The sequence below is a fragment of the Leopardus geoffroyi genome, chromosome D1 (genome assembly GCF_018350155.1).
Source record: "Leopardus geoffroyi isolate Oge1 chromosome D1, O.geoffroyi_Oge1_pat1.0, whole genome shotgun sequence".
NCBI lineage: Eukaryota > Metazoa > Chordata > Mammalia > Carnivora > Felidae > Leopardus > Leopardus geoffroyi.
This window is the reverse complement of record NC_059329.1, coordinates 113,320,046-113,347,734: the sequence shown is the minus strand read 5'-3', so window position 1 is coordinate 113,347,734 and position 27,689 is coordinate 113,320,046. Positions and strand designations below refer to the sequence as shown.

At 58.6% G+C, this 27,689-nt stretch overlaps 2 protein-coding genes and 1 long non-coding RNA gene across 5 annotated transcripts in view; 1 reads left to right on the top strand and 2 right to left on the bottom strand.

The window, feature by feature from the left end:
• The window catches only part of CARS1 (cysteinyl-tRNA synthetase 1), a 44,928-nt gene extending 40,380 nt beyond the window's left edge, over positions 1 to 4,548 (bottom strand). The window contains exon 1 of one of the 3 annotated variants that reach the window (XM_045486293.1): positions 4,423 to 4,548. In XM_045486293.1, coding sequence (XP_045342249.1) covers positions 4,423 to 4,447 — 25 coding nt within the window. In that variant the 5' untranslated portion in view covers positions 4,448 to 4,548. The remainder of the gene's footprint in view (positions 1 to 4,422) is intronic. The other 2 variants (XM_045486292.1, XM_045486291.1) reach the window with 2 other exon arrangements.
• A 1,141-nt stretch (positions 4,549 to 5,689) lies between these two features.
• Positions 5,690 to 25,820, bottom strand: LOC123602078 (tumor necrosis factor receptor superfamily member 1A-like). The gene is made up of 11 exons (XM_045486290.1): positions 25,287 to 25,820; positions 19,442 to 19,529; positions 18,114 to 18,242; positions 15,651 to 15,768; positions 14,363 to 14,442; positions 12,184 to 12,282; positions 11,541 to 11,582; positions 11,412 to 11,437; positions 9,643 to 9,936; positions 7,979 to 8,021; positions 5,690 to 7,112 (listed from the first exon to the last, which is right to left on the bottom strand). The coding sequence occupies exons 1-11, from the start codon at positions 25,344 to 25,346 to the stop codon at positions 6,808 to 6,810; spliced, it is 1,284 nt and encodes a 427-aa protein (XP_045342246.1). The 5' UTR covers positions 25,347 to 25,820; the 3' UTR covers positions 5,690 to 6,807.
• Positions 25,439 to 27,421, top strand: LOC123602079. Its single transcript, XR_006714355.1, has 2 exons — positions 25,439 to 25,546; positions 26,615 to 27,421. It is a non-coding gene; the product is annotated as an uncharacterized LOC123602079 (long non-coding RNA).
• Positions 27,422 to 27,689: the final 268 nt, after the last annotated feature.

Below are 27,689 nucleotides of genomic sequence, written 5' to 3'. Positions count from 1 at the left end.
GGGAGACCCGCAGAATCAGAACCTGGGGGGTGGGCTGGGCTAGCAGCCCACTGCCCCAGGGCCTGCAGACCTCAGTGTGCATAGAAGACCCCCCCGCCCCCCCCCCCCCACAGCTTGTGGAAGTGCGGACCCCTCTGCCTTCCTCATAAGCTCCCAGACCAGGTCTGTTTCCGTTTCCAAGATGAGCCTGGGCTCAGGCGTCAGCACCCCTCCTCCACACACACACCCCCCCCAAAACTGCCCTACAAATCACGCCCTCTCTGCAAACCCTCTGCTGGCTCCCAGGTTGCCTGCCTGCAGCACCCCTCCTCCTGGGTCCCCTCCACTCCGTCTCCCCCCGGGATGCTCAGCTGCCCAAGCAGCCCTCAGAAAGGGGCCTGGACAAGGCTTCCCAAACGCATCCCTTCTCCACGTGATTCCAATGTTGGGGAGCAGAGAGGCGTGTGCACCGTGCTCCCCACCACCCAGTCCCAGAGCCCAGGGCACGGCCACCATCCCCTACTGGGCTAAAGCCTGGGTGCTCTGCTCTCAGCCCCACACCACCCACACCCAGCGCCAGCCCTGTCCCCCAGCCCTGCCTACCTCTCAGGCCAGTACGGCCACGGCCCCCACTGTCCTCCTGCCCCACCTCCACGTGGGGGAGGGGCAGATGATCTTTCCCAAACCTCAAGGTAAGACCTGAATTCCAAAGGCATGCCCAAGGCCCTGCGGCCTATCTCCCGGCCCTCCTCCGCCCACTGGCCTCAGGAACTTTCGGGAAAGCTGTGCCCTCTGCCAGGACACTCACTCCTCGTTCCTCCTCTGGGCTCAGCCTCCATCGTCCTCAGGACCAGAGTGTCAGGGGCTCACCGGCCTCCCGTCTTCCACTTCCAGGCTCTCCTGGCCTACCAGCCCACAGCCTGCTGCCACTGCTTCCGTGTGGAGCCGCCCCTGGGGTCCCCACACGCCGTCTCGCCCGGCGGATGGCTGGCAGAGAAGGGCGCGCCGAGGTCTGCAGCCTGGAGAGTCACGGAGCCCGGGCTCTGAACAACCTGGCAGTGCTTGGGCCACCAGGCAGCACAGGCTCTGGGAAGTGACCGGAGGGGGGGGGGGGGCGGTTCCACGTCCCGCAGAGGCTGTGACGTCCTCGGTTCCAGCCCACCCTGGCGCTGACCCGCCTCGGCAGAAGGGGCTCGCCCTTCACTGCTGCCACCCAGCCCTCTGCCGGATGGCTCACCCTTGCTCGCATTCAGGGCTCCGGGGCCCCGCGGTGCCGAGCAAGGCAGGCGCTCCACGTGCGTTCGCGGGGTAAATGGCAGGTGACGGATCCATTTAAGCAAACCTTTTTCAACCGCTCAGTGACGCTTTTCCACCGAAACAGAAACTATAATGCTCTCACGTGGCATTGCACAGACCTTCTGGTGATTACAAGCACAGTCTGCTGCCCAGGTAAGCGGGTGCCGGGACACCGGAAATGGCTTCGTTTCTACCCCAAGGGCACCTCTCTTACAACTTTAAAAAAGTAAATACCGGGAAATGTGAGTTCACAACTGAGCTAATACTTGCAATCTATGAATACACACGTTGCGTTTTTCCTTGGGAAACCCAGCAGCATGTTGCCTTGATCTTATCTGTCCCGACACGCTCTGGAATTAGGACCCTCGCTGTTATTCTGAATGGAATCGGACAGATTATCATCAAAGGCAGCACGGGATCGTGGTTAAGATCCCCACTGTGGTCGGAGATAGACCACAGAAGCCTGGCTCTGCCTCTGGCTGTGTGACCCCGGACAAATCACTTCACTCCTCGGAGCTTCAGGACTCTCGTCGGTCCAGGAAGAGAAACGCAGCATCTACCCCAGAGTCGCTCTGAGGACCAAAGGCCGGGACGGGCGCATGCAGACCAGGGCCCGCCCGGAAGACGCGCAGGCCGAGAACAACGCTACCTACGTGATTATCGCGAGGACCCTTTGCACTGCACTGCATAAAAAACGGAACAGCAAGTTGGACCTCACGCAGGGCCACCAGAGGCTGCGAGTCTGCAGGGCAAGGCCTCAGAGAGGAGCCGAGTGCCCCCAGGGGTCCTCAGAAGAGTCACCGGAACCTGGGAGGGGCGGGGCGGGCGCCTTCGAAACACAAGGGAGAGGCCGTAAACCCAATGTCATCATAGGGGACCAAACAGATGTTCTGAACCACCTTAGGAAAGACAATCTGAAATGGGAAGAACATTCTAGATGAGGGTCTCTTTCAAGTCTGGGAAGATGGTCACTTTTGATGACTCTAACTTTCAGAACAAAAACCTTTCGGGAACCGGAAACCAAGCACATCTACAACTCTGGCACCTAATATAAAGCCCTTTCCAGTTTCACTTTACTTCCAGTCTCCTCAGAGGGTGGTCTTAGGGTGTTGTCTTTGAGGGAAGCCTGGGGAACAGGTGTGGGGGGGGGGGGCAGCGGCAGTAAAGGAAGTACAGGTGAGCTGTGCCCTGGGGCCAACCCCTGGCTGGGACACGTGGTCCCAAGGCACAAGACTACAAAAATCTATCAGCGGTCCAGACATCCTACCAAGGCCAACTCCTATCAAGGCTCCAAAACCCTCGAATTCTAAAAATTTTTTTTTTTTCAACGTTTATTTATTTTTTTGGGACAGAGAGAGGCAGAGCATGAATGGGGGAGGGGCAGAGAGAGAGGGAGACACAGAATCGGAAACAGGCTCCAGGCTCTGAGCCATCAACCCAGAGCCTGACGCGGGGCTCGAACTCACGGACCGCGAGATCATGACCTGGCTGAAGTTGGACGCTTAACCGACTGTGCCACCCAGGCGCCCCCAAAACCCTCGAATTCTAAAGCAATTAAAGGAAAAAACCAATATGTCATTTATGTTCACAAATGAACCAAAACCACACTTTCATTAAAAAAAAAAAAAAAAAAAGAAGAGTAAAGGGGGCGCCTGAGGGGCTCACTCGGTTAAGCACCTGACTCTTGATTTCAGCTCAGGTCATGATCCCCATGGCTCATAAGATGAAGTCCCGCGTGGTTTATGAGATCCAGCCCCGTGTGCTTGGGGACTCTCTCTCCCTCTCTCTGCCCCTCCCCCACCTCTCAAAAATAGGCTTAAAAAAAAAAAGAAAAAAGACAAAACGACAGAAGGTGAGACAGCAGCTCTAGTCTCAACCCAGACACACGGCACCTATCCCATGCCAGGCGCTGTTCTAAATCCGTCCCTAGTAATGACTCCTTTAAGGGTCCGCATCCTCTGAGGCCATACGCGTCACCCCTCTGTGCTGCGAGAAAGGGGCACAGCTGGGACCCCAGCCCAGCCGGACCGGCTCTGCGGTCAGGGCTGGGAAGCACGATGCTGTTTTACGGGAGTCTGGGTGGACATCTGTCCGAGGGCTGTCTGGCGGCAAGGCAGGTGGGGGCAGTGCTGGAATCCAGGCACACCTGTTGGGTGACATCCAGCGGGCCTGGTATGTGGGCACTGGTGTGGGACAGCAGCCCCGGCACGTGGGTGCCTCTCACATCGCTGGGTTTCCCCACTTGGAGCCCCAGAGGCCTCAGGAGCAAAGAGGAGGACAGGGGGCCAGGAAAGCCTTGACCAGCCTACACTGGGGGCAGGCCGGCAGACTGGCACGTAATCGTCACCAGCCAAGAGCGTAAGAACTCTACACTCAGAGTGCTTCCCGAGGGAAGTCTGCTCCAGACTTAGGAATCCTGGTGACAGTCTCTGGTCTTGCCAGCGGCTACAGCCTTGCGAGCCGGACGGTGGGAGAAGATCCAGTGCTCCGCGGAGGTCTGCCTGTGGACTCACTTGTCCACCCGCTGGTGGCATCGGTGACCCCGGTGGGCAGAGCCAAGGCTGCTCCCTGAACCTCCGCGGCGGCAATAAAGTGCGGCAATAACGCTCCGACCACGCAGATCCCAATGACCACTGTTTGCGGAGCCGCAGATGAAAGGCTTCGTGAAACCCCAAGCCTTTCATGTATGCGGCCGCGTACCCCCGGCGTCTTCCGCCCACCCCCGGGTTGCTGGCCGGCTGGGCGCAAATCGCAACAACCCTCGGGCTCTGCCTGTCCCCGGAGCACAGCTGGGAGCTGGAGGGGGCGAGGTCGTCCCGGGCACAACCCGAGGAGACTGAGGCTGAGGAGGGGGTGGCCGCGGCGCCGTCAGGAGCCAAGTCGGGTCCCAGCGAAGTGCGGACAGCGCAGGCCCAGGCCGGGGGTCGTCCCGCCTGTCCTCCCCGGGGACCAGCCTCCCTCGGGCCCGCGGTCGCCCCCCGCTTGCCCTCCCCGGGGACCCGCCTCGCTCCGGCCCGCGGTCGCCCCCAGCCTGCCCACCCCGGAAACCCGCCGCCCTCAGGTCCGGGGTCGCCCCCCGCCCGCCCCGAACACCCGCCGTTCCCTCAGGCCCGGGGTCGCCCCGCTTGCCTCCCCGCGCGCACTCACCCTGCTCCCCAGAGGAACCTGACATCGTAGGAATTACAAACCAGCAGCCGCGGCGCCGGCTTCCCAGAATCTGATGCAACCACCGCCCCGGAAGTCCCGCCCAGCTTCCGCCCAACCTTCCGGGACACGCCCGGTCGCTAGGCAACCGCCGCGGACCCGGGACGCCGCCGGCTCAGGGCATGCTGGGAGTTGTAGTTGTTACAGCGCCGCGGACGTCATCCTTGGGCATCCCCGGAGCTACCCGTTCCGTGTCCGGGCCCACGACGAGGCCCGGGGCCAGCCTGGGCGCGGGGCTTGGTGGAGGTGTGTGTGGGGTTGGGGTTGGGGTGTCAGGGAGGAATGTTGCAGTCCCGCCTCGGGAGACAGGCATCAAAGACAGATCTCATGCATGCCTGTTTAAGTTGGCATTGTACCCAGTGGTGTGGGGACAGGCCCTTGCCCACCCCCCCACCCCTATCCCGCCTCCCCGAGACAGGAATGTGCTGGCCTGGATGGAGAACTAGTTCGAAGGAAGCTTAGAAGACGGGATTCCGGATGGGTGGGAAGTGCCTTCCAGGTAGAGGGTACTGTCCTGCAAAAGAACCCAGCAGAAAGCACAGCCCCTGATAACTTGAGCCTTAGCACAGAAGGTGCTGGAGCAGCCCTGGCAAGAGGCGCGGCTCCAGGCACCGGCCATAGCTTGGACCTTTTTGAAGCATCTTGTAAGCAAGGTCAAGAAGGGCACTGACCCCTGAAGGGTTTAGACAGGACAAGGCATGACTGTATTTGTGCTTGAGGACTGTCATTCAATTGCCAGGTGCTAGTGGAATGAGCCCCGGAGAGCCAGAGGAAAGCAACACCCGAGGCCTTTCAATAGTCTGTAGGAGAGTGAATGGTGGCCTGGATTGGTAGGGTGAGTAGACAAGCCTGGGAGAGCCACAGGAAGCAGCAGACACTGGGGTGTGGCGGGGAGGGTCAACGAGAGAGTTGGTGGCATCCCACCTCTGAGAGGACACCTCAGCTCCTGAACTGGGTGGCTGTGGCAGCATTTAACGAGGAACTGGAAGTCGAAGGGCTTGGTGCTGGAAGTGTGTAGGCTAATCTGGTGAGGTTTGGGGCGAGTGAGGAGGGCAGGGTGGAGATCCCATTCTGAGGGCACTGACATTCCCAGAGCCCCTCCCTCTGGCAAATCACATCCTTGGGGTCCGTTCCTTCCCCTGTGCATGCCTTCCCCTGCTAAAGATATCACACCCAAGATTGTGTACCCACCAGAAATAAAAGGAAATGCTACTTAAGACAGAAATTTTATTAGGTAAAAATAAAGGACAAAATCTTGATATCAGTATGTTCACAAAATTTTTTTTCAGGTTTATTTTTGAGAGAGAGAGAGAGAGAGCATGAATGGGTGAGGGGCAGAGAAAGAGGGAGACAGAATCTGAAGCAGAATTCAGGCTCTGACTGGTTTTTTTTGTTTTTGTTTTTTTTTTACGAAATAGAGTTTTTTATGAACTAGAATTAAAAAGTTTTTTACGAAATAGAGTTAAAAAAATATGTAACCTCCTTTCAACCTGCCCAATCTAAGCACAGGTTAGCTTAGAAATATGGAGTCATTCGCTCTCTCTGAAAATAAACAAACGTTAAAAAAAAAAATTCTTTAACATTTATTTTTGAGAGACACAGCGTGAGCAGGGGAGGGGCAGAGAGAGGGGGAGTGACAGAAATCAGAAGCGGGCTCCGGGCTCTGAGCTGTCAGCACAGAGCCCGACGTGGGGCTTGAACCCACGAACCGCGAGATTGTGACCTGAGCCGGCCGAAGTTGGATGCTCAACCGACTGAGCCACCCAGGCACCCCTTAAAATTTTTTTTAAAAAGGAGGCCGGGGTCTAGGCCTCCAGCTGAAGCCCTGAGATGGTCTCCTGCAGCTGCCGGGTACAGGTTCCTGGTCACTGAGCTGTTCACACTCACAGAGCACTCAGTCACAATGGCACCCCGTTCTAGGTCCTGGGGACATCGCAGTGACTTGGACCCGGTTGCAGGCCATGGCAGAAAAATGGTCAAACCCTCCTGGCTTCAGCACCCAGAAGAGGGCTGAGGAATGTGAATCAACCCGACACAGTAAGTGGATCCTTCTGCCAAGAGTCCACAACTTGCTGGAATCCCCAGTCCCCGCAGGACGTCCCCACAGGCAGTCTCTGAAGCTCCCGGTCCCTTGCAGGGAAACACTCTCGGCTGGCACGTAAAACTGACCTGCCTGATGGAAACGTTCTGTAGAAGTCAATTCAGAGAACGCACACAACTTCACCTGGGACTCAAACAATTCCTAATAGGATAGACCTGGGCAAGAAGGTCACCTCCAGTCCATTTGAAGTCCTGCTCAAAGGCATAATCCAATGCCAAAACTTCACTTTAGTCGGAGGTCCCCACATGCCTGCCTAAAATACCTTCGGCAACTAAGTTGTTTATAATGTTTTGCAAATACATTTGAAGCCCCAGTTTATGGAGGGCAGCCAGGAGTTTAAAAACAGAAGCTTCCTTTCCCAGCTTCTTTCTCCACGTAAAGAGCATCTTATGACGCTGCTCCATCAAATTGCCTGGATTTTCGCATTCGCAAGAGTCAATGTCCGTCTCATCCAGACCAATTAACCGCATGAACATCTTCCAGTCGTTTCCCGTACTGCTCTTTACAAACTCATAATAGATGCTAGTGGTAGCTGCAAGAAACAAAACCAAAAAAGAACATGGTTGCATTTCTGGGATGACCACGTGGCACCTGCTGTCGCTGGGCCCCAGGAGTAAGGTCACGGGTGGCCCCACCGTCCCATTGCCCCGGGGCCGGGCCCCCGGGCCAGCACACCACACCTAGGACATGGGAGGTCTTGTACGACCTCAGGGGTCTCCCGGAAGTGATCAGGCCCAGGGGCTGGGAGACGGAGGCTGGGCAACCTCTGCCACAGCTCTTGCCCCGCAGGCGCCCTGCCTGCAACTGGTTCCTCGAGCCCTTGAGCCCTTGAGCCCGAGCCCGGGAGGAGCCGAGGGTGGGGGCAAGCAGGAAGCTGTCGGAGAACACAGTCTGCTGTAGTTCACCTGCCTTCTCTCCCTTGACCCCCAGAGAAAGGCTATAAGACGGTCGGGACAGGAAGGCCTTCTGGTGTCAGCTGGGGACCATGGTTAGGATCTGAGGCCTGGGGCGACTTTTGTAGCCCGAGTTTCAGACTGTCATGTTTTTAAACCCGTGTGATGGGGCGATCTTGCAGAACTGTTAGTGGAGGGGATACAAAAGCACCCGACGTGCAGCCTGTCTCTTAGCCGGGGGGGGGGCTACCCATCTAGGAGCATAGAAAGCATTCCTGCTGCCCGTTCGTGTTTCTTAAACACACGAATGGGTCATAAGATCAAAGCATGATGAACCTCGCAAAACTCATGTTTGGCAAATGCTGTTTCCCCTAATGCCATTAGTGGCTGTGAAAAAGCACGGGTTGAGCTGACACAAGGTCCCACAGCTTCATGCAGGCAGGGGTTCCCGGAAACAAGGCGAAGCCCGGTCACTCACCGTAAGTGAGCAATTCAGATTACGTACCTTCTTTGGAGTTATCCTTGACAAAATATTCCTTTTTGTATCGCTGCGAAGAGAAAGAAATAAAATTGACCCAGGGCAAGAAACCCATGTCCGAAACGGAAGCACGACATGGTGGGAGGGAGCAGCAGGGTGGGGGCAGGTGTGGCTCTGCGAACGTGAGGTGGCCTTGAGGGAGCTCCCGACAGGGGCAGAGAGCTCACGGCCCACTCGTGTCTCCCGGCCCGTGGTCCCGGGACACGCCATGCCCCGGGCCGAGGGACAGCACAGTGTTGCCGCCGTGGCACGGAGACCCCTGCTCGGGCGGGCAGGTGACAGCTGAACTATGTCACCAGGGGGTGACCTGTCCCGGCCCAGATAATACTAACAGGGAGGACACTCGTAAATGCAGTTTCCTAGTCGCAGACGATGCCAGTGTGTGCGAGCATCGCACAGGTGTCCGCCCGAGAGGGACCCCCCCCGGGCCTCCCGCCGAGACGGACGAGGGTCCTCACTTCTGTACCTGACTCCCCTCGGAACTCTTGGAGAATCTGAAGTCATAGACCGTGTCCCTGAAATGACGCCTAACGGCACTCGACCCAGGAACCCAGGATCCAAAGCAGAGTTCCTGACCTCCCTGCACCCCCACTACAGCCGCCCAGGGTCCCGTGATCTCCTCCCTGGGACCTTGTCCCGCAGCTCCTTGAGGATTCAGAAACAGACCCTGGTCATGCCCCAAGTGCTGGCTCTGGCCTCCCCCCTCTTCCTGAACAGTCCCCCTCCGCTAGTGCCACTCGGCAGGTATCTGCCCAGCTTGTCAAACCCTATTCGGGTGTCACCAACTCCAGACGGGCCCCTACATCCCCGCAACAGAGGATGGGGGCTGCTGCTGTCCTCCGAGGGGGAGCACACCCGGACGAGGCCCGCCCATCTCCCATGGTCCTGCAACCCGGACGGCACGGCTGGCACACGGGCGGTGCTCGGCCGAGGTCCACCGCGCGGAACGAGACACGCACGCGCTCGGGAGGCCCTGGTGTGCGACACCAACGGGCCGGGCCTCCTCCTTCCTGCCACACCCGAAGCGCGGTACCCGGACAAGGACACTCTCGGAGCCTCGGCACCCACCTCAGTGTCGCAGTCCCTTCGGACAGCAGGTCGGGTTGGGGATTGTTAGGGGCTGACCTGTGCCCCCCCTGCCGCCCCGAAAACACTGAGGCCCAAACCCGTAAACACGGACCGTGTTTGGGACCAGGATCGTTGCCCGCAGTAAGCTTACGACAGGGTTCTTGGGGTGGGCCCTATTCCAAGGCGCCCCCTGTCCTCAGGAAAAGGGGCAAGTTGGACGCGGACTCGTACACAGGGAGACGCGGCCCTGAGAGTGCAGGCGGAGATCGGGGCGATGCCAGCACAAGCCAAGGAGCCCCGAAGGCGGCCAGACACCAGCGGCAGCTGGGGGGGAGGCCTGGACCAGACCATCCATCCCTCGCAGCCTCAGCAGGAAGCAGCCCCGCGACGGCCTGTTCTTGGACTGGGACGGCAGGATGTGCTGTTTAAGCCGCCCCAGGGCACTCCTACAAGACGGCTGCGAAAGCTCGCACGTTAGCACTTAACGCGGAGCTCCGCGCACGCGAATGCCCGCTACGCACGGGCTGCGTCATCATCGGGACCCACGCAGACACTTCACTCACCTCCTCCAGACTCTTGAGCGAAGGGGACGCCTGGGTCCCGTCCTGGGGCTCCGGAGCGGCAGGAGCAGAGGCTTCTAACGTCTGCTCCTGGACCACCGGGCTTCCTCCGACCACCAAGGCCTGCAGCTCAGGGCTTTCCTCGGGCTCCCCTGAGGGCCCCGGGTGGGGCCTGGCCTTGGGCAACAAGGCCAGGCTCTCCTCCTCCGCAGGCTGGGTTTCTGTGCCGGGGGCCGGCCTGTCCCGCTCAGGCACCTCGGTTCGCACCGTCTCAAGCTGCGAATTGCTTCTCAGTGGCTGAAGGACAATGGCGTTTCTCTTGGTCACAGGAGCCTGCTGCACAGGTGCTTCCCAAGCCACTACCCGGGGCGGGGGTGGGGGGATGTCAACTGCCTGACGATTACGCGGGAAACGTGCAGTGTCAGAGAACACCGCATGGGGTGAGCTCCCTGTTCTGCCACCAGCTGCTTGGGAGGGGTCCCGAGACCCCCAACGCAAGGCTGTGGTGGGTGGAAAGCGGCCCCCGCCCCAAAATATAGGCGTATGTCATTTTATTGCACTTTGCAGGTACGATTTTTTTTTTTTTTTTTGAGAGAGAGCATGTGTAGGTGGAGGAGAGACAGAGAGACAGAGAGAGAGAGAGAGAGAGGGAGAGAGAACGAACGAATGAATCTCAGGCAGGCTCCACGCTGTCAGCACTGAGCCGATGTGGGGCTCCACCTCATGAACTGTGAGATCGTCACCTGAGCCGAATTCCAGAGTGGGATGCTTAACTGACTGGGCCCCCCAGGCTCCCTGCCAAGCACGATTCTCTACAGATGAAGGTTCGTGGCGACCCTGCCTTGAGCACATCTGTGGGCGCCATTTTCCCGACCCCGTTGGCTGACTTCGTGTCTTGTCTCTGTGCCACATTCTGGTAATTCTCGCCGTATTTCAACCCGTGTCGTCATTACTGTATCTGGTGACCTGCAATCCGGGAGGACAGCTCACCCGGAGCGGAGGGCGGTTGGCACTCACGATACAATGTTTAAGTGAGGTGTGCACGGTTTGCGTAGATGAGGCCATCACACACCGAAGAGACTGCACTATGGGACACGCAGAACTTTCCTACGTGCTAGGAAGCCTGGCTTTCCCGTGCCACTTGCTACACGGCAGCGGTCTGGAACCGAACCCGCAGCGTCTCCGAGATGCACCTGGGTGCCTACGCTCTAACCCCTGGTGCCCTCGAATGGGACCTGACTGCAGGGGGGGGGGGTAGACACTGGATTAGCGTGAGCCGTAACCCGGGGCGGAGTGTCCCCAAGAGGAGACCGGCTCTGAGATGCACACACGGGTGGGGAGCAAGCAGAGAAAGACGGATGCCTCTAAGCGCCTAGCAACCAGGGTTCCTGGCCGCCGCCCTCCCCCCAAAGATGCAGGGAGGGGCCCCCCACCCCCCGAGGGCGTGGGAAAGAGCCAGCCCCGCGGCCGCAGACACGCAAGCAATGAGCTCCGTGATGCGTCGTGACCTGCTTCGGCAGCCCTGGGACCCAACGCAGAACCCCTCTGCCCCTCCGTGCCTCGTTTTCCACTCTGGTCCCGACCAGCACATTCCGGGGCTCTGTCCGCTCAGGCGCATGCGGACGCCCCCACACAAGGTGCAGCAGACGTAGCCGAGGAAGGGGCTGCCGCCTGCCCGCCCCCCCCCCGCCCCCGCCCCAGGGCATCTTCTGGGACTCTGCGGCCACCAAGGCCAGCAGCTACCATCAGGCAAACCCCAGGGCAGTACTCACAAAGCCGCCTGGCCCGCCGGACCTTCCTGAAGACCAAAAAGAAGAGAAATGACCACGGTTGGTATCAGCGGGGACAATGACTTCCGTGAGGCAAGGAAGCGCCTTGAACTGGCAAGAAAGCACACTTACCTTTCAACAATCTGACGATCGGCTGGTAGCAGACCCGCATACCTGGGAAGGACACAGGAGGTGAGCGCCACCGGGGGGGCTTTGCCAGCACCCGGGCGCCCCCGCCCACCCGCCCCAGGAGCCCCCGGCTGACACAGCACCCGCCTCGCCCTGCTTCTCGGCCGACAGCACCCCAGACACGGCATCCCCAGCCGGTGGACCTGAGACCCTGGCCTTAAGACCCGTGTGCCAGGGAGCAGGCGGCAGGGGCCCCCGTGCCAGAGCCCGGAGCTCAGGAGCGCAAGTGAGAAGATGAGCACAGCCGTGCTTCCAATGGACAGGTCCCCGGGGCGCCTGGGGGGCTCCGTCCGTGAAGCGTCCGACTCGGGCTCAGGTCACGGTCTCCCAGTTCAGGAGTTCGAGCCCCGCATCGGGCTCTGTGCGGACAGCTGGGAGCCCGGAGCCCGCTTCGGATTCTGCGTCTCCCTCTCTCTCTGCCCCTCCCCCACTCATGCTGTGTCTCTCGCAAAACCAAACACTAAAAACAAAAAAAATTTTTTTTAAATAAGTGAAAAAGTCCCCGTCAGGGACCTCTTAACCCCAAGCGTCCACTTGTGAGCTCCTGCTGAGCTGGCTTCTCCAGGACTGACTGACGCTAACCTACCTTTCTTTTTATAGCAATAAATACTGACGATGACGGCGACAGCAAGAATGACGCTAACGGTCACCCACGGCACGAGGAACTCAGACCCACGCTTGTTTTCTGGAAGGAGACAAAACAGAGGGTGGTGTAGGAGGGTCAGGCACACCCTCCTCATTCAAGTCACGTGCTACAGAAAGTCCCCGAGCCCTCTCCCACGGATCACCATCTCGAATGTCCCCAGTGGGAGACAGGAGAGGCTCACGCTTCCTGTGTCCCAGACGAGGACCCCAGGCTCAGGGGGCTGGAAGCAGCAGGAGGCGTACAGGGCCAGGAGAGTGGCTAGGGGTTCTGGTACCCAGGCCGGGGCTCCGGTGTGAGCGGTCACAGCCGGCAGCAGGAGGCAGGGGACGGCCAGTCCTGACTGGAGCAAGGCCCACCCATGGTGGCCCGAGGGACAGGGCAGGTCCACCCTGGGGAGACATCTGGTATGACCACTTGGGTGTCCCGGTGTCACCCTGGTGAGATCACAGCACCGACAGCACTCATGGACACAAAGACACGGCGGGGGGCGGGGGCAGGGCACACCCATCTGAGCCCTGGACCCTCAGCCACCCGGACGTCATTGGCGTCAGCAGCCGGTGCTGGGAAGGATAGACAGCGGGGCACAACTTCCGCATGGTGCTGCTGTTTGACTCCGAGATGTTCCTTATTCTCAGATGAGGCCCTTCCCAATTTTTCCCAGTGTTAAAACATCCTCTCAAAGTGCACGTCACGTGAATCGAAATTGTCTGTGGAAATCAACAAGCCGATTCCGTAGTGTGAACGGACACACCAAAGACCGTGCGGAGGAAGGACTGGGGGCCCTGGGCCTCTGCCGGCAAAACCTGCAGGTGGGTGTGGCCCCAAACCGAACAGGAGGAACTGCCTTCACCATCCAGGGACCCTGAGCGCAGGTGGGAGGGACTGTCTTTTCCAAACGCGGTCCTGGGTCATTCATGGGTGCGTGTGGGAAAACACATCGAAGCCTGACCCCCTTACCCCACAGCATGCAGAACACCGATCCCAGGCTCATCACAGGACACAATCAGAACAGGAAAAGCACACGGCTTCTGGTAGGTCCCGTGAGGATCTCGAGGTGAGCAGAGATCTCTCACACGGGGCACAATACAGGGACCTCGTTCAACGAAGAGCCTGTCCCTCGGGAGACCCCTCAGCATGAATAAAAAGGAATCCTACCCTAACTTTGTAATTACCAACATTTACAAACACAGTTGAGCCTTGAACATGGGTTTCAACCGCGAGGGTCTGCTTACGTGTGGATCGTTTCTATAAACAGTAGGGCGCCGTAAACGTATTTTCCCTTCATTTACTTAATGCCCTTTTCTCCCCTCCAGTTTACTTTATTAAAAACACAGCACACGGTATAGACAAAACACACAAAACAGGGGTCAATCAACCCTTCACGTCACTGCTAAGGCTCCCGATCAACAGTGCACTATTCGTAGTTAGGCTGTTGGGGGGGATCAAAAGTTCTATGCGGATCTGACCGCGTGGGGCATCGGCGCCCCTCACCCCATGCTGTTCAGGGGTCAGCTATGATTATCAAAAGTAAGAAACAAACCTGCCTGCGACTCCGTATGAAGCAGGCATGTCTCGCACAGGCCCTTAACACAAGAGAGCGCAAGGCGGGGGGAAGGCACAGCTTGTCACCAAGGATGCTGTTTACTCGAGATGGAGGTCTATGAACGGTGGCCCGCGGGAACCCAGCCCACGACAAGTACGCTTTTCTGCAAGTCCGCTTTAATGGCACCCAGCCGAGCCCATCTGTTTACTTACCGTCTCCGGCTTTTGCTTCAGTGGCAGGGAGGGTTGAGGAGGGAAAAGAGACACCGCAGGGCCTGCAAAACCTATGCTTTTTACCTTTACGGGAAAGGTCTGCTGACCTGGATTCAAGAGATGACCTCAGGGGGCACCTGGGGGTCTCAGTCGATTAAGCGGCCGACTTCGGCTCGGGTCACGATCTCACGGTTCGTGGGTTCGAGCCCCACGTCGGGCTCTGTGCTGACAGCTCGGAGCCTGGAGCCTGCTTCGCATTCTGTGTCTCCCTCTCTCTCTCTGACCCTCTCCCGCTCACGCTCTGTGTCTCTATCTCAAATATTAAACATTAAGAAAAAGAGAGAGAGATGAGCTCAGTCCTTACCTGGACGCCCTCGATCAGTTTCTGTGGCACAAACCGTGTTTCTGGTAGCATTGCAAGGTGACAGGACAACGCCAGGACACCTGAAGGGGGAAGAAACCCAGAGCGTTACTTCTCCCTGCCTGGGCGCGGCACGCAACGTCCTTCCCACCACCCACAGCTCCCAGGACGGCCCGCCAGCCTTCAGGCAAACACTGCCTGGCCTCTCCTGGGCTCTCTGGCCCAAACTGGCTCATGGAGAATAAAAGCGTCCCGTGCTCTGTGCCACACCGGGGAAGAGCCTCCCTCTCTGTTCCTGGACAGCGCTGTGTGTGGCTAGGAGGTCCGGCCCTACTGCCAGCTGGGGCCCCATGCCCATCGAGAGAGAAGTTAGGCCAAAGAGGAAGCACGTGGAGAAGGGGACAAGCAAGCAAGCCCCGCGAAGCCAGAGCCTAGATCACACCAGACCTGAAAGCAGTCCTTACTTTGGACTCGCCAGGCGCAGGAACCGGAGTCATACCAGTTTACAATGTGCCTCAGAAACCGGAGCTGTTTTAAGTGGCTTTGCCACCGTACAGGTCTCCCCACAAGGCCCTCCCCAAACCCGCGCCCACCCAGAACCCCAGGAGTTGACCTTATTTGGACACAGGGTCTTTGCAGACAGAAGCAGTTCACAGTGAGGCCGTGCCAGACTACGGCGGGCCTAAATCAAGGACTGGTGTCCTTGGAGGAGGGAACTCGGACGGGACAGAGAGAGGCCGTGTGCAGACATCGAGACACACACGCGAGAGGTGACCTCGCAGAGACAGAAGCAGACGGAAGGTAAGCGAAGGAGCATCACGGGGCGCCCACAGCGTCAGAGGCTGGAAGAGGCGAGGCAGGGTCCTCCCCTAGAGCCTGCGGAGGGAGCACGGCCCTGCTCACACCTGGATTTCAGGCACCTGGTGTCCAGAGCTGGGAGAAAACACACTTCTGTTGGTATTCTCGAAGCTGCCCAGCTGTGGCGCTTTGTTACCGCAGCCACAGGACCCCCACGGGGGCCACAGGACCCCCATGGGGACAGCTGCCGCAGGGCGCGGTCCTACCGTTCTGTCTGCCTGGACTGCTCTTCCCCCAGAACCCTCTATGGCTCCCTACCCTCCTCGCCGGGCCTCTGCTTGAGAGCCTGGTCCCCTCCCACGCCCTCTACCCCCCTCCCACCCCTCACAGAGTCCTCACTGCCTGTGTGTTTAGACTGTCTCCACCACCACTGGGAGCCTGGGGTCTGTACTACTGGGAGGACAGGAGGGGCCCACGCCTGTGCCCCCAGGACCTTTTACACCGGAGGCAGTTCTCCACGCAGTCCACAGAGTTGCAGTAGAAGCTCCCCTTTTTGCACTGACACTGCCGGTCGCTGGTGGGGGAGCACTTGGCCACCACCTCCTGATCTCCTGGCGGGAGAGGGTCGCAGGTCAGCAGGGGCGGGCAGGAAAGTCCCTGCCCACACCGGGCCACGCCCAGAACCTTGGTCAAGGGCGCCGAACCGTCCTCACCCTCCCTCCCGTCTACGCAGGGGCGGAGAGGAGCTAACAGCCGGCCCTCCCCCCTGCAGCCTGGGCCGAGGGGCCAGGGCCAGCTCCTCAGAGAGCCCGTAGCGCCCTTCACCTCGTCCGCCCCACAAAAAGCACACCGCCACCACGTGTCCCACACGAGCAAAACCTCGGGGAGAGAAGGGCATAGACAGAGGGCCCCCTCTGCCGGCCATCGAGGACCGCAGCGGCCACGCTGATGACCACCCTTCCAGAGCCTTCCGCCGCGCTGGATGTCAAAGAACCGTACTCGAGATACAGATGAAGATAAAACACGACCACACTCGCAGCTCGACACCACGTCCAGACCCACACCCGGTCCGGTCCCTCCACGGCATCACTCCGCTCTCAAGCTTCCAAAACCCAGATGGGTTTGGCAAGATGCGACGCAGGCGGGATCCCGCCACGCACGCGCGGGGCCGGCTTCCGCGGTTTCCTCCCACGCGCACCCGCTCCTCGGTCAGCGGACACTCGGGTTGCTTCTGGCTTTACGCGACTGCAGACCCCTCCCCACGTCCCAGCACACACGGGCAAGAGCCTGTCCAGGTCTGGATCGGGACGCGGGGCGGGTGGGCAGCCCCAACTGTGTGCGGGGTGTGCGGACCCTGCTTCTCCCATGGGGACGGAGCGCTCGCTGTTCTCGGTCCCCGCGAACGCTGGGCATCCACAGCGACACTCCATCCGGCTGCCAGAAGACAGCACGTCCGTCCGTCCCTCCACGCCGGCGCCCCTCACCACGGTTACCGGCACTCCGTGCCCCATCTCCTTCACCACGTCTGTCTGTCTGTCTCCACTTGAAGCGTTTTTCCAAACCGTACGACTGATTTTGCTCCAGGTGTGAATTACGCGTGGGCTGTGTCACGAACAGGTTCTGCCCCTTCGCGGCTTAACTTTCGTGCCTCGCGACAAAACGGGAGCTGGGTCGTTCGACTGCCGCCACACGTATCCACCTCGACGTTATGGTGTAGGGTTTTCAGAAATCCCGTAAAATGTTCTGTCGCTGCCTGGAAGTCCTAAACACTCGTCACGTCTTCCTCTCAAAACAGTACTTTTCACCTGTGGACTGTGACGCGGGAGGAACCACTCCTGGGGGCAGTGGCAGCTCCCCGTCCTGCACCAAAGGACAGCACGCGGTCCAGGCCAGCGTCGTTTGCGATTCCGCCCTTCCTCCCGTGGACGGGTCAGTCGCGGTGCGATTCCGCCCTTCCTCCCGTGGACGGGTCGGTCGCGGTGCCACAGGCCACTTTCCACATCCCTGGGGCCGTCTTCCCCTTTGTGCAAATCACGCTGTCTCCGTCGCCTCGAAATATGACCACGCGGGAGAGCCCGCTGCGCTCTGCCCTCTTCCGGAGGGTTTCGGCAATTGTCCGCTCATCGAGTTCCATGAAAACCCTTGTGAGGGTTTTTTTTGTTTTGTTTTGTTTTGTTTTAAATAAAAAACCGTATATTTAAAATATACAGCACGCATGAGGAGTTGCTATGTGCTGTTGGGAGTTTCATTGCGAACACACCAAATCTCAGAACCGTTTCACGGAGAACCGACGTGTCTTTAAAATGTGGGAGTCCTCCCATAGTCTTGTATTTCTCTGTGTGTTTAGATTTTCCAAACTGTTGTTTGTTCACGTAAACGTTTTATACGTCCTTTGCCAGATTTATCTCAAAGGATCTTATTTTCTTTGTCTTTGCTGATGCAAATGGTTATCTTTTAAAAAAATTACATCTCTTAGGGGCGCCTGGGTGGCGCAGTCGGTTAAGCGTCCGACTTCAGCCAGGTCACGATCTTGCGGTCCGTGAGTTCGAGCCCCGCGTCGGGCTCTGGGCTGATGGCTCACAGCCTGGAGCCTGTTTCCGATTCTGTGTCTCCCTCTCTCTCTGCCCCTCCCCCGTTCATGCTCTGTCTCTCTCTGTCCCAAAAAAAATAAAAAAAAAAAACGTTGAAAAAAAAATTACATCTTTTAAAATAATCCGTTGCTGATATATTGAAGTTCAGACAGAGTTTTGTAGATAGTTCTCATATACAGCACCTCTAAAATCCTGCTGCCCTGTGGATGGAGATTCCTTAACCACACACACACACACACACACACACACACACACACACACACACACCCCGTCCTGATAAAAATACGTGTTCCCCTGTAGTAACTCCCTCGGGGCGAGGCCCACAGGCCAAGTTGAAAGGCCAAGACCCCACTGTGCCCACTTACCCTTCCGGCACTGGCTGCACCTCTGGCAAGTAGGCTCGCCATTAGGGAAGGCGAGGAAGGTGCCAGATTCACAGACGCGGCACTCGCCAGCGGTATGGTTCACCCGGCACGGTTTGAAGACGTACCGGCCTGTGTGAAAGGGAGGTCGTGGAGGTGAGGAGGGGGTTCGCCGCAGACCCAACCCAGCTCCCGAGGCCTCCCCTCGAGGAGGACCAGCCCTCACCAACCACACCTCCTCGGAATGTTCTGAATGGACACTTGGCCACCTGCGTCCGAGAAGCCGGGGACCTGGTGCCCCTCGGCTTTCGCTGGCGACTCCCGGCCCACGTGAGCGGAGGGCTTCGACCACACACGCTGGAGGTGGCCCGAGAGCCTGACAACGCCCGTGTGCCTGCCCCTAGCGCCCCGGGGACCCCGGGCTGATTTACAGGGAGCGCTGGCGGTCTAGAGACCGAGGGCTCTGACCAGTCCCAGAGGAGCCCCCCTGGTCTAGCGCTTGCCTCGTGCAAAGGCCGTAGTGGAGGCAAATCACACCTCCCTGGGAGGAGGGGGCCACAGCCCTCACTCTGCCACCAGGCTGGGTTCACCAGGTTTCCAGCTGGGCCAGCTGTGTCCAACCTGTTCCCAGATGAGCCGCGCGCGTGTGTGGGGACATGTGCACGCAGCTGTGGACGGCCCAGGTGTGGATGTTTGGTCCCTGAAACAGGAGCCCTGCAACAGCCGAGGGTCCCAGAGCACAGGAGGCCCAAGTGGGGCGGGGGTTACAGATGGAGACGGCGGACGCGTGTGGAGGCCCCCCCAAAGACACCGTGAATGACAATGCGTGCACATGTGTCCGTGTGGGCGGGGCGCAGGCACGGGTGGGGGCCGCGGGCTGACCGGGTTCCCCACAAAGGAGGCCCGGCTGCTGTGGCGGTGACTGGGCAAGAGGTGAGGTGGACCGGGCCGAGGACACGGCAGGCACTCGGAGCCTGCGGCCCGCCATGTGCTTTACGGGGCTAAGTGAGAGCACCCTCACGAGGGTGACTGAGGCTCCGCGGACGTGTCGTGCGTGAGGACAGTGCTGGCCCAGCCCTGTTAGGACTTCCCTTCCTCAGGTGTCCACAGTCACCCCGACAGGCGTGTCCAGCCTGGGGACGCACCCCCACCTCTGCCTCCAGCGGCCCCGGCCCCACCCACCAAAACAAGCCCACAACCCGGTTCACGAGTCCCCGGGGCGTGGATGGGGCGGGGCGGCTGCCCAGGAGAGGTCCGCCCACGCCAGCCAGCGGGGATCCCCCCCACCCCAGGCAGCCCCACAAGGCCCCGGAAGGTTCTCTGGGACTCACCAGCGGGGCAGAGCCGGCAGCAGAGGTTGCTGTCCTCCGGCTGGTACTCGGTCACGTCACACGGGGCCACGCCGAGCGCCAGGTCCACCTTCAATCAGAAAGGGGAGACAGGCGTCATCAAGAGGGGCCATCTGTAGGTGGGGCCCACGCATCCTCTGCCCAGACACACGCGTGCAGAGAAGCACACGGCCACCTCCTGGGGGTGGGCTTCGCTGGGGGCGCACGAGCTGGGACCTCCCCTCGGATCTGTGAATTCTGTATTTGCACACTTGCCTCTCGGTGACGTTCCCCGTAACCCCCAAGCTGCCACTCACAGCACGTCCTCAGACACGCAGACTCTCGTGCCGGACCGTGCTGATGTCACCCCACTGTCCCTCGGTGAGTCTGCCGTCTCCCTTCCCCGTCTGCGTCCCGCCGGCTGTGCTGCGTCCTTCCACAGGCAGAGCTCTTAAAAACCCCACCTCGCCAGGCTTTGCCCTTCTGACCCAACCCGATCGCTCAGAGAGGACGTTAGCCTGTGTGCACGTGTCGGACCAGCACCGTATTCGCGGTCGCTTTCTGCATCTCTGCCGTGTGTTTAAGATCCCAGCTTTGCGCCCATTTCTTCGTCCCCCGTCTTCCCCGGCTTTTGCTTCCCCGATTCCCCGTCTCCACATCCCTTCTTTCCTTCCCCGCGCTGGGAAACTGATTAGATTCTACTTCTCGTATTCACAAGGAGTAACACAACGCCACCTAGCCAGGCGTCAGGCAGAAAGCTCATCGTGCACACACCACGGTGCCCACGATCTCAGCCAACAGCCCGTCAAGGCAGGCTCGCGACCGTGAACAGAAGCGCGTGGGAAAGCATGGTATCCACACAGCTGCACAGCCGCGCAGCTCCAGAAGAGAAAATGCTAACTTGACCTGCACGGTCACCGAAGTCAGCATCGCCGTGAGGGGACACGTGGATGTCACGACTGGAAGAGACACCCCGGTCACTTCTGTGCCGTTTCTGCCCAAAATGCCAAGCTGGAATCCGTTCACGACAAGCCGCCCACACAGACCCAACCCGACCCGAGAAACGTTCTGTGGGACGAGGGGTCAGCACTCGTCTGCGGCGTTAAGGTCACAGAAGACACAAAGGACGGAGGAGTCTGCTCCGGGACATCCGCGGGACGGCAGACACAGGCAAGGGCACTGCCTCGGCCGTCGCCCCCACTGTGATCGGGGCGCACACGTCACCCCCCGGGGGACCTGGGCGGCAAGCGCAGAAGCCAGTGCTGTTTTATTTTCTTTCCGTTCTTTTCTGAGCCTTTCGTTTTTGTTTTTAAATTTTTTTTTTTTTCAACGTTTATTCATTTTTGGGACAGAGAGAGACAGAGCATGAATGGGGGAGGGGCAGAGAGAGAGGGAGACACAGAATTGGAAACAGGCTCCAGGCTCTGAGCCATCAGCCCAGAGCCCGACGCGGGGCTCGAACTCACGGACCGCGAGATCGTGACCTGGCTGAAGTCGGACGCTTAACCGACTGCGCCACCCAGGCGCCCCTCGTTTTTGTTTTTAATGGGCTAACACACGCACCACCCCTAAGAGTGACCGTTCGTTAAGTGTCCGGGACGCCCGTTCACATTGTTGTACAACCATGCGGACTACTCTTCTAACCTCAAAAGTCCCAAGTTATTTCAAAAGGAAACCTGAAAAATTAAAAACTTTTTTAAAAAGAAAGGGAAGAGGGGCGCCTGGGTGGCGCAGTCGGTTAAGCGTCCGACTTCAGCCAGGTCACGATCTCGCGGTCCGTGAGTTCGAGCCCCGCGTCGGGCTCTGGGCTGATGGCTCAGAGCCTGGAGCCTGTTTCCGATTCTGTGTCTCCCTCTCTCTCTGCCCCTCCCCCGTTCATGCTCTGTCTCTCTCTGTCCCAAAAATAAATAAACGTTGAAAAAAAAAAAAAAAAAAAGAAAGGGAAGAAAAAAAAAAACTCACGACAAGAGCAAAGCAGCTTTCCTTTCTGCAACACCCTGGTCACGAACATAATGGAGGCTGTTTCCTCTCTGGCTGGGGCTCCCAGTGCTTCCGGCACCGGGTCCCTCCCCTTCCCCATGGCAAACAACACTAAAGGAAGTTGTGTCCCCCCCCCCCCCACCACCACACCCCCATCAAGGCCCCTGCCTCTGCTGCTGTCTGCCCACCATCTGGCACTCAGGATACCAGAGCGCCAACTCCCTGCCCCGGAGCATACCGGACGGAGAGGGGGTGGTTTCAGCTGGACCGGTGGTGGCGCTCTGGGGGCCCCCGGTACATGCCATGACCTCGGGGGCTGGGACACGGCGGGGGAAAAATGTAGGCTTCCTCTCCCCCCCCCCCCCCACCATTCAGCCATCAATGTAAACACTGTATGATGCAATATTTTAAGACATGAAATCAGCGAAGAGCTTGCCAGCTTTTGTGAATCAAGTTTTTACTGGAACCCGGGTTGGAACCCTAGGATGTGAAGCACGTGGGCAGGCTCAGGCCAAGTGCAGGGTCCCATTCTTTGTTTTCATCTCGGGATGTTTTTGCATAGATTTTCACTCTTCAAAAAAAATCACATCAAAACGTTCTTCACCCCGTTTCCTAAGTTGTGTCGGTGCCTTCATAAATTGGACACCAGACCCAAGTGCCTGACTCAACTCCTCCGGCACCTGCCTCGCAGATGAGGACAGTTCCCAATCCTCCCTCTCCGTGGCCCACACCCCCATGGCGCTCCCCCTAACCAGGGGTCCCCCTCCCGGCTCCAGCAGCCCTCCCTCTCTGCCCTCCCTCAAGCTCCAAGTCGCCTCCAGCCCCTTCACTTCTGTGCCAGGAAATCCCTAAAGAATTTCCTGCTAGTCACGCAAAGCCACGTGGGAACCACGACCGACCGGCGTTTGCGAACCCCCAAGGCACCGAGTGGACGAACCCCGAAAAGCCTGCAGGCAGCTAAGGATTTAAGTTAACAAGAACATAACACCCGTCTGCCGTGAGCGTCTTCTTCCCTCGGACCCCAGCCTCACAGAATGGAAGGTTCTGGGAGGGGCTGCGGAAGACTCCGGAACCACCCCGGGGCCCCAGCCTGCGGCCTGCTGTGAGAAGGCGCTGGAAGGGGCTTGAGAACCCTGAGTCCAGTGGCTGTGATGCAGCCACGTGGAGAAGGAGAGAGGCCTTTCCGCTGCACCCCTGAAGGCAGGCTGGCGAGCTCATTCCAGAAGGTGCACATGCAAAAGCGGACAGTGTATGGGACAAGAAGGCGGTGGAGGAAAGTACCCTGAGAAAGCACTAACCAACACGTGGTGATGCAAGGCCAAGTTGACTGGAGTAAAAGGCCCTCTCCTTTTGCACAGGGAAGGAAGCCATCGACAAAATGAGCGGCAATCTACTGAACGGGGGAGATCCTTGCACACGATGCGTCCGATAAGGGGGTGATCCGACTACAGCTCCGTGACAAAAAGACAAACGCAAATGCGGGGGGGGGGGGGGGGGCAGACTCGAGTAGACATTCCTCCAATGGAGACACACAGAGGGCCAGCACGCGCATGAAAAGATGCTCAACGTCACTCATCGTCCGGGAAAAACATCCTGGCACATGTCAGAATGGCTAGGATCACAATGACAAGAAGTAGCAAATGTCGGTGAGGATGCAGAGAAAACGGAGGCCTTGCGCGCTGTTGGTGGCAACGCAGATTAGGGCAGCTACCCTGCACGACAGTACGGAGGGTCCTCAAAAACGAAAAGGACAACTACCGTGTACAATCGAGCGATTCTGTTTCTGGGGATGCACCTGAACAGAATGTCGGAAAGACACGTGCACCCCCACGTTCACCGAAGCCTGATTCACAACAGCCGAGAGGTGGAAACAACTAAGTGTCCATCAACAGGTGGATGAAGATGTGGTGTGTACACGCGGGGAGACAGACAGACAGACACACACACACACACACAGACACACACAGCGGAATATTACTGATCCGTGAAAAGGAAGGAAATCCTGTCATTTGCAACAACGTGGATGGGCCCAGAGTGTATTATGCTGGGGGAAGTAAGTCAGACAAATTCCTTCAGATTTCACTCAGAGGTGGAAATCTAAGAAATAAACGAACGCCATGCAAACAGACTCATCCATACAGGGAACTGGTGGCCGCCAGAGGGGAGGGGGATGGGCAAAACTGGTGAAAGGAATCAGGAGATACAAACGTCCAGTCGTAAGTCACAGGGATGAAAAGCCCAGCCTAGGACGGAAGGTGCAGCATGGGGACCAGACACGGTCATGACCGTCGCGCAACACGTATAAACGCGCTGAGTGCTGACCCGCTGCGCTACACCTGAAACTCACATAATGCCGTAGCTCAACTACTATTGTGGAAACAGAAAAGAAAAATTCACAATTAAAAAAAGAAAGAAAAAAGAAAAGGCTCTCTGGATAAAGCTTTTCAGCCGTTCAACGTGGTCTGAAGGCATCGCCATACAGACTTTATTCCCGGCACAAATGGCCCCAAGTGAAGAAGCTGCCAGCAACCAGCGGCAGGGCCTACGACAGAGAGACAACGCCGGCCAGCGGGCCCCCGCGGTCCTCATTTTGAATGCTCCGAACAAAGCCTGGGCACTGCTTACTACACGTGGCAAGTGCAGAAGCAGAGGCTGCCCAGGGCGGAGGGCCTTCAGAGGTCTTAGGCATGAATGCCCACAGGGCAGAAAACACGAGACTGAACTCGGGAATTTCACCAACGCCTCAAGCTGGCACACTGGCCATTGTTTAATAAGAGTACTAAAATCAGAAAAGCCATCCTTTCTGGGGCAGAAAAACAGCGACGCTGTAGCCAAACTGGCTTCAGGGAAGGCACTAGGTGCGGAGAGCCTGAGGCCTGCCTCCCTGGGCCCTGAACAGCTCGACCGAGCGGAGCGGAGCCGCGACGCCAAACTTTGAGAACGCTGGGGGGGCGAGGACCCCTAGCGGCCACACGTCCGAACTGCGCACCCCGATGGGCCGCTAACCTCGGCAGAAAAATCAGAGTCTCCGCCGGCTGCGGTTTGCAAACCTAACCGTTTCTTGTAACGCTTGAAACGGGCTGTGCACCAAACCATTCCTGTGCGAATGCTAGGCCGCAGGAAATACGGCCAAGGCGATGCACCGAATTAAAGGCCGGAATCACTGAAGAAAATTCGAGAATCCCCCCCCCCTTGCCCCCCGCCGCCGTTTCCACATCCGTGCGCGCTCCTCCAGCTGCTCGCCGATGGCCCGGCACATCCGACGGCGGCCCCAAACTCGCAGTGAGTGTCCCTCTCCAACGCCTGGCTGCCACCGGGGTGCGGCACCGCGGGCCAGGGCGCACGCTCCGCCACACAGCTAAGCGCGCCCTCCGCGGCCCGCACCAGAACCCAGCCGCCGGGAATTCCCGGATTCCGCCACCTTCCGAAGGAAGACACACCGGTCTTCCCGCACTTCTCCGCGCGCCGCGCCGCCCCCCCCCCCCCCCCCCCCCCCCCCCAACACCCCTCCCCCCCGGTCTGCGCGCTCCCCCCCTCGCCCCCCCCCCCCCAGCGCCTGCACTCGCCTCCCTACCGCCCTCCCCCGGCCTCCGCGCTACTCCTCGCCTGCCCTCCCACCCCCCTCCATCTGAGCGCTCGCCTCCGCGTCCGCTCCCGAGGATGCCCATGCCCGGGCATGCCCGCGCCTCTGCACTCTTCCCCGACCCGTCCCCGTGCCTCCCCATCCGCGCCGGGGCACGCCCGCGCCCCCGGACTCCTCCCGACCTTTCTCCGCGCCGGGGGCAAGTCAACCCCCTCCCGACGCCTCCCCCGGCTCCTCCCCGACCCCTCCGCCACCGGCTTCTCCCCGCCGCCGGGCCCTACTCACCCAGGCCGCGAGCAGCAGCAGGAGGGCGCACAGCCACGGGACGCTCCGTCCCACCGCCATCCCGTCCGATCCACGCTCAGGAACTGAACGGAGCCCGCGGTCCGAAGCCGACTAGAGGACGACGGAAGGGGCGGGCGGACGTCACCTGACGGGAAGCCCCGCCCCGCCCGCAGGCGTCACGTAGCCGCTTTCCCAGGGGCGAAGGTGGGGCAGGCTCGGCCGCCTGGCCCTGCGCCCGGACTACCCCGCCCGGCGGTGAGGTGGTCGGTGCCTGATTCCTTTTCCTTATAAAGAAGTCGTCCCTACCGTGGAGAGTGACCAGGGGGCCCCAGGGAGGGACCCAGCCAGCCTTTGCGGGGCCGCCCCACGCGGGCAGGTTCAAACGGTGGAAACCCATTCTCTCCCATCCCGGAAGCCCGAGTCCAAGATCAAGACGCCCAGGGCGGTTTCCCTCCGAGCCTGTGGCGGAGGCCCTGTTCCAGGCCCTCTCCCAGCCTCCAGTGGGTGCGGCGGACCTGGGCGTTCCTCGGCTTCTAGAGGCATCACCCCGGCTGCCTTGGCCGTTCTCCCGCTGTGCATGCCTGTGTCCCAGTTAACCTCTTATGTGTTGTGTTTCTGGTATAGTTAACTTGCAGGGTTATATTAGCTGCAGGGTTATATTAGATTGCAGGTTATATTATATTCGGTAGAGAGGTTGGCCAGTTCACGCCACCCAGCGCTCATCACTATCCCCTTCTCCTCCGTTCGTCCGTGCCCCCACCCACCTTCCCTGGGGAGACCACCATTTTGTTCTCTAGATAAGAGATTTTGTCTCTCTTTTTCCCTGTTCGTTTCTTTTGTTTCTCAAATGCCACAAGTGAGTGAGATCTTATGGTATGTGTCCTTCCCTGACGGACTTACTTCACTGAGCATTTTCCCTCCGGATCCATCCACATTGTTGCAAATGGCGAGATTTCATTGTTTTCAAATTTCCCCTTTTTATAAGTGTAAGTAAGGGTTAAGAGCTCTTATAGACCCCAGAGCTCGGGTCAAGTAGAAAGGATAAATCAGACCCTAAAAAAGAACCTTAACCAAATTGTCCCTTGAGACGGGCGAAAATTGGGTCGATGTCCTGCCTTTTGCCCTTTTGCGAGCGCGTTGTACTCCATTTGTCAAGGGATTTTCCCCTTATGAAATTTTCTTTGGCAGACCTCCACCTAGGAGGCGACGTAACGGAACAGTTGGAACAGGACCGCTTGCTGGCCTCACTCGTGGCCTGCAACATGTACAAAAGGAAATAACCAGGGCCTTCGCTCATCCTCCTGTTCTTCCGCACCCCTTTCAACCAGGAGACTCGGTCTGGGTCAAGAGGCACGAGCCTAAAACCCTGCAGCTGCGCTGGAAAGGACCGCACGCACACCGTGATCCTGACCACGTCCACGGCCGTGAAGGTGGATGGTGTCCAAACCTGCATTCATCACTCTCAGGTTAAGAAAAACTGTGTGAAGGCGGGAACACCCCAGACTGATAGGGAAGCAGATAACGAACAGCAGTGGAAGGTCCCAAGGCACCCAGAGGATCCTTTAAAGCTAAGACTGATGCGGGCATAAAAAGAACAATAATTGTCTGGGTTTGTATAATGGTAAGCGTGGGGGATTGTATGGAATTACCTCCCCTGTCTTTTTGGCCATGCCACTGGGAACTCAGGGACACTGTCACGGGGAAGGTGATAGCATCCAATACCTCTTCCGCTGTGCCTTGTTTTTTGTTTGATTTATGCGACTTGGTGGGGGACTCGTGGGGGACTTTAGTTACTAATTATAAACAGCCAACGGGCTTCGCCGCTCCGGTCCCCGAAAACCCCTGTATGGTTACCTATGGATGTGGACACAGGGATCAAGAACAAAAATTGGCCGACATACCAGGGTTATCCAGTTGCCCTGCAAATGGAAAGGTCGAATGTGAAGGAAAAGGCCAGCGATAATTGGTATCAGAGTTTATTCTCTTGGTCCCTCTGGCTCACGTCACTGCTCACCGCCATAGCTGGGCCACTGCTGTTGTTACTTCTCGGGTTAACTATCGGCCCGCGCATTATCAGTTGGTTAGTATGTCAAGAGGCGAGTTGGTGAAACACAAATAATGATGATTAGGTCCAACTATGTCCCCTTAGTTCCTAGTGATGAATCAAGGGATTGGTTCACCGACAAGAAAAGGGGGAAACGTAAGGGTTAAATTGTAGTGTAGGGCTAACACGTAGCTTAAAAACTAACAGCTTTGTTCTGACACTGAAGGTCAAGAGATAACAGCCTTGCTTTACTCTTGTAAATTACGCTCTATACTCCTGTAAATCAGGCTTCACCAATGAAGGAAACAAAAGCTCAAAGAAAAGAGCATCAGAGTCAGGGTCAAGGAGATCCACTGGTT